The following is a 9,821-nucleotide window of genomic DNA, read 5'->3' on the forward strand; positions in this document are numbered from 1 at the left end:
GGGAGGGTTCTTCTTTCCTTTGCAGAAGGGACTGGGGGGCAGGAGCAAAGCTCCCGTGCGCAGGACATGGGGGAAGCTTCAAAACCCGTGGCTTGGCCCTGCAGCCCTGGGGAGGCACAGGGCAGCAGAGCCCGGGGCGGGGGATGAGGGGCTGCTTTGGGCTCCATCAGTGGGACAGCAGGCAGGGACACCTGCCTCTTCCCCAGGGGAATGTGCCCGGTGTCCCATCCCAGCCCCCTTGCCTTGCTGAGTGCCGCGATGCGCTGCGCCAGCTCTGCCTCCACCTCGGCCAGCGTCCCCGCCTTCCGCATCGTCTGCTGCAGCTTCTGCTCCGCCAGCTCCAGCAGCTCCTGCAGGTGCCGGGCTTTCTCCTCGCACTGCAGGACAGGGCAGGGTGGGTGCCCGGTCCCATCCCCAGCACCCACTTCTCCCTCCCAAGTGGGGCCGAGCCCCGGGGGTGCAGCCGGGGTACCTGGCGGTGCAGGGACTCCTTGTTGGCCAACTCGTTTTCCAGCTTGTCGTTGAGGTCGTGGATGGAGGTGGCTTCTCTCTGGGCTGCCAGGTAGCGCTTCTCCAGCGTGGTGATCCTCTCCTCCATGTCCTCTTTCTGAGCCAGGGCCTGGGGGAGCGATGGGGCTGTCACATCCTGATCTGGGATCACCAGTTTGGGAAGAACTGGGCCACCCAGCTCCTGTGAGCCTGGGCCACCCTAGAGCCCAAGCAGGCAATGAAAGCCCTGCTGCACACGGGGATGAGGGACAGCAGAGCAGGAGAACAATGAAAGAGGAGTCAAGCAATAACAGAAAATCATGGACACAGCTCCTCACTCCAGGTCTGCAGCACACCTGGCTACCTTGGTGGCTGCTTATAATCTCAGGGGAGTCCTGCTGATGGACTTGGGGACAACTTCCCAAAGGCAGGAGCCTCTTTTTGGGAAACACAGGCCTCCACCCTGCACACAACAGGGGCTGCCATCCCTTCACAGGCCCAGAGCTTGTGGAAGCTGCTGTGAATGTCTCTGCAGCTGCAACAGGCCTGGCAGTGGGAGGTGGCCATGTCTGACCTCTCGAAGGTCCCTCTGGTACTTGCTGCTCATCTCCTCCGACTTGATCAGGTCCTTCCTGGCGGTGCCCAGATCCTCCTCCAGCTCAGCAACGCTGGCAGCCAAGGCAGAGATGCGCTCCTTGGCCTGGACCACTTCAAAGTTCTGCTTCTCCAGGAGCTCCTGCAGCTCTACCACCCTCCCTGCCTCGTCATCCGGGTGGACAGAGCCGTTGGAGAGTCTCTGCAAGGCAGCAGGGAGGGAGGTGGGTGCCAGGCTGGCCCCAGGGTAGGCGTTGCCTGTGGCTCCTCACTGGGGGGATGTGGCCCTGCAGGGACCCAGTGAGGTGGTGGGGAGTGGAGACATGGGGCTCTGAACCCCCTGCCAAGTCTCTGCTAACCAGGGATGTGGCATCTCACAGGAACGGTGGAATAGGGATGGCCAAGGGCTGCCCAGAGCATCTCTGGGCAGCAGAGCCCCCAGGAACATGTGAGTGGGAGCACAAATTCCCCTCTGCTCACAAATGGCCTGGATCTACCAGGAAGGGCATTTCCCAGGGGGTTGGACCCAGGGGAGAGGGGGAAAAAAGTTTTCATTTCTCCAGAGCTAGTGATGAGGAGGCTGGAGAAATGATGGGCTTGGTGAGCACGGTCAGAGCAGGAGCTGCTGGGGCTCTCACCTTCCAGGGAAGCTTCTGCGTCGGCTCCTTGGGCTCCCGCTCGTCCCCGGGGGCCTCCCGGGCTCCCTGCAGAGCTGCCACCTGAGGGAGGGAACAGGGGTGAGAGCAGCTGCTCTGGCCCTGGAGCATCCAGGTCTGCAAGCAGCTTCCTGCTGGCTTCCTCCACTGTCATGTTCAGCTGGTGCCTGTGGCTGGGGGGCAGCTGGGGGGGAACTGGGAGTAACTGGGGGGACAGGGTGGAAAGGGGAAGGCAGAGAGTCTGTGAAGGCTCAGCACTGGTGGAAGATGAAGCCATGTCTTGCCTGGACACAGTGGTGTTTACTACAGGCATGCAAAGAGCCCGAGCCCTCAGGGACCTGAGCCCTGCATCCCAGGACTCCCCCTCAAACACATTTCACAGAATCCCAGAATCCCAGCGTGGTGGGAGTGGGAAGTGATCTGGGAAGTCCAACCCCTCTGCCAGAGCAGGATCAGCCAGAGCAGGCTGCACAGGATGGTGTCCAGGTGGGTTTGGAATGCCTGCAGAGATGGGGCCTCCACCACCTCTCTGGGCAGCCTGTCCCAGGGCTCTGCCACCCTCCAAGTCAAGAAGTTCCTCCTCATATTTAGATGGAACTTCCCATGTTCAAGTTTGTGCCCGTTACCTCTTGTCCTGTCACTGGGCACCACCAAAAAGAGACTGGCCCCATCCTGACACCCACCCTGGGAGTATTGATAAGCATTGATAAGACCCCCCACAGTCTTCTCTTCTCCAGACTAAAAAGACCCAAATCCCTCAGCCTTTCCTCATAAGAAAGGTGCTTCAGTCCCTTCATCATCTTTGTAGCCCTTTGCTGTCCACTCTCCAGCAGTTCCCTGTCCATGAACCAGGGAGCTCAGAACTGGACACAGTTCTGCAGATGGGGCCTCACCAGGGCAGAGTAGAGGGTGAGGAGAACCTCCCTCGACCTGCTGGCCACACGAATTTCCAGCCAGCCAGACTGCAAACCTGGTGCAGATGTTGCCAGCGTGGGATAAACACCAGCATCACACCCTGCTCTGCTGGGGGAGGCTGGGGAAAGGTCCCTGGATGGTGACCAAAGGCACTGCCTCCTTGCTGAGCCTGAGATACCTGGGAAGTGGGAAGAGGAGCAAAACTGGGCAAGGCAGAAGCTACAGGGATGGCTCTTGCCTTTTGGCAGTGGTGGCTGGGCACAGACTCCAGGAAGGAAAACAGAGTTAATAACCCTCCCAGATGCAAAGGGTTGGACTTTGGGGACAGCAACGTCCCCGTGCCAGGGCCTGGGCAAGGGAGGAGGTGGAGGATGCAAGATGAGGTGCTGAGAGCAGCAAAGTTTGGGTCTCTGCTGAGACGGGGGAAACCCCAAGTCACTCAGCCCCCTGAAATGATTCAAGCTCCAGTTGGTTCTGTCAGTGAAGCAAACATCAAACAGCAAAACAACAGGGGAAGCCCTGCCCAGTGAGACAAGTTTTTAGACTATTTCCCAGGTTTAACCTTAACCACAGACCAGCCCTCAGCTAAGGAGCAGTTTTAGAACATACAAAAGGCACAAGTGTCGTTTCTCTGATCTCGCACAATAATTGGAGCCAAATTCAACAGGAATTCACAGAGGTCGATGGAGCAGCCCCAGCCCAGGGGGACCCCCCAGCAAGGGCCCAGGAGGGGCTGCCAATCCCTCTCACCTGCCGATGAGCATCCACCAGCTGCTCCTCCAAGGTTGCCACTCGCTCCAAAGCTGCTCGCAGGCGTTCCCTGACCTGCAGCCACGTGAGGCAATGGGAGAAGTCATTAATTGTCCATGATGAAGGTGCTGAGGGCCTAGGCAAGCTCCCTGCCCCCTCTGCCTGGCTCACAGCTCAGGTGGGTTCACAGCCAAGGCACAGGATCAGGGATCCTCCAGCCCATCACTTGGAAGAGCAAAAGCATGTTGGAGAGGAACAACTGAGATCAAACTACCCCTTGCAGGACACCCATAGCCAGGGCAGCCTGAAGATGCCTTTTAGCAGATCAAGGAGCTGCTCAAGGTCAATGAAAGAGCAGGACCAAGACGAGTCATAACACACAGACTGAACCAAAAGGCAGGACTCACCACCACCTCAGGGTGACCTGAGGAAGCAAGACCCCAGTCCCCAGCTGCCCCAAACCCACAGCACCCACTCGGCAGCCCCACCAGCTCCTAAGAGGAGGTGCTGCAGCTTTTGGAGACCCAAACCCTTCCTCCTGAGGGACCCTGTGTCACCACCCAGCTTAACAACAAAAACTGGCATCCAGCGGGAGGGAGAAGGGGAGCTGGGAGAAGGTGAGCTCTGAGCAGGGGGTGCTGAGAGCCAGGAAAGAGGTCTTACCTTTTCATCCAGTGCCTTGTGATGCTCAAAGAGTGACTTGAGAGCCTTGAGCACCTCGACCTCACTGGAAACCCCAGATGGTGACTGGGCCTGACGCTTGACCACGGTCATCCTGAGGGACCTCTCGTGCCTCGACACCAGGCACTCCAGGTGCTCCAGCAGGAGCTGCAAGAAGGGAACCGTGAGGCTCTCACCCCCCGGGGGCTGCCCTGTCCCCCCACCCTGGGCCCAGGCAGCAGGGGGTCCGTGCTCACCCGGGTGTTGTTGCGCTCAGCCTTCAGCTCTGAGATCTCCTCCTCCCTCTCCAGCAGCTGCTCCCGGCACGCGCTGAGCTCCCGCGTCAGCGTCGCAAACTCCTGCGGGAACCAGGGCAGGGCTGTGAGCAGGGGCAGGGGGATGGAGATGGAGCCAGCATCTCTGTAGGAGAAAGGGCCCTGGGGGTCCTGGTGGGCAGGAGGACCATGACCAGCAATGTGCCCTGGTGGCCAGGAAGGCCAATGGATCTGGGGTGGGTTAGAAAGGGGGTGGTTGGTAGGTCAAGGGAGGTTCTGCTCCCCCTCTGTTCTGCCTTGGTGAGGCCACATCTGGAATGTTGTGTCCAGTTCTGGGCCCCTCAGTTCCAGAAGGACAGGGAACTGCTGGGAAGAGCCCAGGGCAGAGCCCCAGAGATGCTGGAGGGAGGGGAACATCTCCCTGCTGAGGAAAGGCTGAGGGAGCTGGGGCTGTTGGGCTTGGAGAAGAGGAGACTGAGGGGCCACCTCATCCATGGGCACAAATCTGTTCAGGGCAATGTCAGGAGGACAGAGCCAGGCTTTGTGCAGTGATGTCCAGTGACAGGACAAGGGGCAGTGGGTGCAAACTGGAGCGCCCAGAGAGGCTGTGGAGTCTCCTTCTCTGGAGACATTCCAACCCCCCTGGCCACGTTCCTGTGTGATGTGCTCTGGGTGCCCCTGCTCTGTCAGGGGGGTTGGGCTGGGGGAGCTTTCCAGGTCCCTTCCAACCCCCAAGATTATGTGATTCTGTGTTCACTGCTGGGACCTCCCATTGAACCCAACCAGTGAGAGAAGGGGACACCAAACCAACCACAGAATCATTCTGGTTGGAAAAGACCTTTGAGATCATCAAGTCCCACCACAACCCAACTCTACCAACCATTAACCTAACTTTACCAAGTCCAAGTTAAACCCCGTTCCCAAGCACCACATCCACACGTATCTTAAACACCTCCAGGGCTGGAGACTCAACCCCCTCCCTGGGCAGCCTCTCCCAGTGCTTAATTATTCTTTCAGTGAAGATATTTTTTCTGATGTCCAATCTAAACCTCCTCTGGTGCAACTTGAGGTCATTTCCTCTTGTTCTGTTACTTTTTCCTTAGGAGAAGAGATGGACACCCCTCCTCTCCAACCTCCTCTCAGGCAGTTGCAGAGCCAGCAGGTCTCCCCTCAGCCTCCTGTTCTCCAGGCTGAACAACCCCAGTTCTTTCAGATGCTCCACAAAGGGCTTGTGCTCCAGACCCTTCCCCAGCTTTGTGGTCCTTCTCTGGACCCTCCAGTTCCTCAATGTCCTTCTTATAGTGGGGGGCCCCAAACTGACCACTTTACTCAAGGTGCAGCCTCACCTGGCTTCCCAAAGTGCTTTGGACAAGGGGGAATGCAGCATTCCAATACTTACCCATTTGGTTTGATGTCCAGCTACACACAAAACTGCTCTACAGCTCCAGAGGTGCCTGATGGCATTTAAAGCATCTCAGCCAAGGCCACCAGCACCCTGCCATCCCTACCGGCCCCGTGATGCAACCCAGCAGAGCACCCACCTTGGAACAAGCCTAGAACTCCCCACAGCCCCAAACCAGCCCCTGCAGTGGCCTCAGGACATTGCATCACCCACAATCTCCTTCCAAAGGAAAGAGCAAGATCTGTCCCAGTCCAGCACGTGGAACTTCATGGAGCTTTTCACAGGGCATCCCCCAAGCCTCAAATGCCAGTTGAGGGATCCCAGCAGGACATGTGGCAGGTGCCACCAGCCTTGCTCCTGTCCCAGCAAGGGACAGCCATGCCCAGAGGTCCTTTGGGACAGGGTGGGCTCCTCAGAGCAGCCACACTCCTCCCTGGGTTGGAAGAGAAAGGAAACACTTTGAAGTTCCTAGGAGGTTCATTTTACCTTAGAAAATGAAAACCAAGCACCTGGGCCAGCCCAGTAACACTCTCCCATTGCTTCCAGTTGCTCTTTCAGTCACCAAGTGGTGCCAGGACTAAGTTACATTTTGCAGCTGGGATTTTTGGGAATGAAAAATGCAAATGTGGAAATGCTTCATGAATGTACATGTTTGACAGTGTTGGTGAGAAGAACTTCAAAAGGAAAAGGGTTTCAGAAGAAGCTGAGAAGGATTTGATTGAGCATTAACAAAGCAAATTTTGACTGGGGGCTGAGAGTCATTTTTCAGCATGAAATTCTCTTTCATTTTAATTTTCAACTTACACAAATAAAGGAACTTGAAACTGAAACAAAATGCTGAGGTTTAGGTTGAATCAAATACTCTGCTCAGCTCAACCTGTAACCTCTTGCAACAGCTAATGTCCCTGATGTCCCACCAAATCAAGAGCTTTTCAACCTCTGTTTGTCCCAGCTGGATTTCCCCTCTCCCTTCCCACCTAAAACTAGTGTGGTTTTCAGCCTGGGGTTGATGGGGACAGTGGTGTCACTGGGGATGCTGAGGCCCCACAGTGGGACAGGACCTGGCCATGCTGCAGTGTGGAGGAAGCAAAAGAGCAAGAGCAGTGGCCAAAGTCAGTCAGTGTCCCCATGAACAGCTGCTTTTCTGCCCATCACCACCACTCAGGGCTGCTGCTGCCCCACACCCTCATCCCAGCATCACCCCAGGGCCTGAGTCCCTCTCCTTCCCAGCTCCCCTCCTGCCCCATCGCTGCCTCAGGGGCCCCTCCAGCCCTGGGGTCACCCCTGTCCCCATCGTTTGTCCCTCAAACCAGTCACAGAAGCCCAGACCTTTTCACCAGCCCCTGCCATGCCCAGGCACCATCCCCCCCTTGCTCTGGGACCGTCCCACAGCTGCTCCTGGGCCATCCCAGCCCCCAGAGCACAGCTCACCCCCCCAGCTGCTCCCTAGGAGATCCCTGTGCCAGCCTTTCCCAGAGCTCTGCTCCCCAGCAGGCAGGGGTGAAGACCCAGCCCAGCAGCACATGCCTGTGCCCTGCTGGGTTATACAAGCTCTGAGCACAAGAACTTGAGCAGCAACCAGGGGTTCTTTGGGGCTGGGAACACACTGAGGGCAGGAAGCACAGGCAGAGGTGCAGGGTGAGGTGCCTGTGCAGGGCTGGCTTCTCCAGATGGAGAGAGATGTCTGTGCCTCAGTCCCTGGATGTGCTGGGATGGGCACCAAGGCTCAAGAAGCTGAGGGAAGCATCCTCACAGCTGTGGTGGCCCCAGGAGGATCTTTCAGCAGCCCCAGATGTAACTGCAGGTGACACAAGGGCTGTGGACTCACTCCCAGCACCGGGGCCAGGACCTTGTGGATCCAAAGCCCCGAGAACTGTCAAGGGTGGGAACCCCTTGCTCTGCCCCATGGCTGGCAGGGGAATTAGGGGCTGTGGACCTGGATGTTCTCCATGCTGGGGTGAAGGGGGCTACGTGCAGTGTGTGATGGCCAGGACAAGGCACGGGAGGCAGCAAGGGGAGAGGACAACACTGAGGATGGACCAGTGAGGATGGCACCAGTGCCCACCCTCCTCACCCTGTGCTGCCTGCAGGACCTGCCAGGCTGGCTGAGCTGTAGGGATTGTGCCCACAGGCAGGCTCAGGCATCAGGAAAGGCAGGGGATTAGAGGAGAAAATCCCCTGGAGAGAGGCAGGCAGCCCCAGCCCCGTGCAACCCTCAGCTCAGCAGGTGGGGGCTCCACTCAAAGCCCCCATCCAACCCTGAGCCCTCCCTGACCCTCCACCCCAGTGGGAACAGCTCTGCATCCCAGCCAGGCTGCCAGGCCTGGGGCATCCCAGGGCAAATAACAAGAGACCACAATAACTGTCCTTCCTTGGGGAAAGGCTGCAAAAAGAAGCACTGCCCACCAAAAATAGCAGCAGCCCTGCAGGGAGATGGGATGGCAGCAAAGGGTGAGCTGAGTCCACAGGGCTGGGGGCACTTGCAAGCCTGGCTTTGGTGGCTTGCAAATAAAATTGAAAAAACCCCACAAAACAGGAATAAATGACTCCAGCACCTGCCTGTAGTTACCTCCACCAGTCCCAGCTGTGCCAGGCACCTGCCCTAGCAGTGTCACCCCACTTCTGGACCAGCAGAAGGCACCAGGTGAGGCTGGGGACCACAAGGACAAGCTGCCCCAGCTCCCACGTGCAGTGTCACAGTGTGAAGAGCAGCTTCCACCCCCACCCACGGGTAACCCATTGCCCTGTGTCCCAGCAAAGTGGTGATAAAGAGGATTTGGGTGATTTTCCTCTGCCCTGGCCACAGTCAGGAGTTCCAGGAGATACAGAGGCACCTGCCCCCAGCTCAAATAAGCTCTTCAACTAAGCAGGGACACCTATACATGGATTAGAAAGGGAAGGAGAGGTGCCTGATCTTTAATCAAAGGGTAGATGATGAGATGCAGCCCTGGGAGCCTGGTGGGAAGGCCAGCAGCCCAGGAAGTGCTTCATTTGGATTAAAACCAAACCAGGCTCAGCTCCAAGTCCTGAAGTAAAAGAGAGCAGGGGGGATGGATGTTGTTATTCCCTCAGAGCAGGGAGGGAGACCCACAGCACCACACAAGTTATTGAAACAGGGTTGGGATATTAATCATAGAATCATGGAATGGTTTGGGGTGGAAGGGACCTTAAAGCTCATCTAGATCCACCCCCCTGCATGGGCAGGGACACCTCCCACCAGCCCAGGCTGCTCCAAGCCCCATCCAACCTGCCCTTCAACACCCCCAGGGATGGGGCAGCCACAGCTTCCCTGGGCAACCTGGGCCAGGCTCTCACCACCCTCACACCAAAGAATTCCCTCCTCATCTCCAACCTCAATCTCCTTCTTCCAGTTTTAATCCATTCTCTCTTGTGCTCTCACTACAAGCCCTTGTAAAATGTCTCCCCAGCTTTCTTCTAGTCCAGGGTTTTGGGTCCTTCCCTTTGGCTGCATCAATGGGGAAGAGCACAGGGAGGCCAGAAACTACACAGAGATGCCTGGAAAAGCAAGGAGAGGGTTAGGAAGCTCAGAGGGAGAAAAGGCTCACAGCATGGCAAAGCAGAAGTCCTCAGCCCAGAGCCACCTCCTGCCTTTCCAGCAGCACAGACAAGGATGCAGTGAGATGGCACCAAAGAGAGCAAAATTCTGCCTTCTGTGGCAGGACTGCAGCTGCTGCTCCCAAGCCCCTGAGCTCTGGGAACAAACTCGCTCCAGATGTAGGATTAATGGCATTTTAAAGCCCCTAATTGGAGTGATTGCTCCTGATGGGCTGGGTGTGGGATGGGGGGTGAGGTGGGAATGGGGGTGATGTGAGATGGGTGTGATGTGGGATGGGGGGTGAGGTGGGAAGGTGGGTGAGGTGGGAACTGGGGTGATGTGGGATGGGGGGTGATGTGGGAAGGGGGGTGAGATGGGAAGGGTGCCCACACCAGGAAATCAGAGCTGCTGACTGGACAAGAGGGGGCTGGATCCTGGCTGGCTGTGCTGGGAGCTGGCAGACCCATTGCCTCAGTTACTCTGATGCAAGTCAAGAGAAAGCCTCAAGTCCCAGTTGAAGGGAT

The 9,821-nt window shown here is 57.4% G+C and overlaps 1 protein-coding gene across 1 annotated transcript in view; it reads right to left on the reverse strand.

Annotated features, from left to right (window-relative positions):
- The window catches only part of PPFIA4 (protein tyrosine phosphatase, receptor type, f polypeptide (PTPRF), interacting protein (liprin), alpha 4), a 40,208-nt gene that overhangs the window by 25,774 nt on the left and 4,613 nt on the right, over positions 1 to 9,821 (reverse strand). The window contains exons 2-9 of the mRNA XM_009994277.1: positions 4,322 to 4,423; positions 4,068 to 4,232; positions 3,405 to 3,479; positions 2,808 to 2,832; positions 1,722 to 1,783; positions 1,064 to 1,285; positions 473 to 619; positions 243 to 377 (exon numbers count right to left, since the gene is read on the reverse strand). Coding sequence (XP_009992579.1) covers positions 243 to 377; positions 473 to 619; positions 1,064 to 1,285; positions 1,722 to 1,783; positions 2,808 to 2,832; positions 3,405 to 3,479; positions 4,068 to 4,232; positions 4,322 to 4,423 — 933 coding nt within the window. The remainder of the gene's footprint in view (positions 1 to 242; positions 378 to 472; positions 620 to 1,063; positions 1,286 to 1,721; positions 1,784 to 2,807; positions 2,833 to 3,404; positions 3,480 to 4,067; positions 4,233 to 4,321; positions 4,424 to 9,821) is intronic.

This window comes from Chaetura pelagica, unplaced genomic scaffold, assembly GCF_000747805.2.
Source record: "Chaetura pelagica isolate M959 unplaced genomic scaffold, ChaPel_1.0 scaffold470, whole genome shotgun sequence".
In the NCBI taxonomy this organism is placed as follows: Eukaryota; Metazoa; Chordata; class Aves; order Apodiformes; family Apodidae; genus Chaetura; species Chaetura pelagica.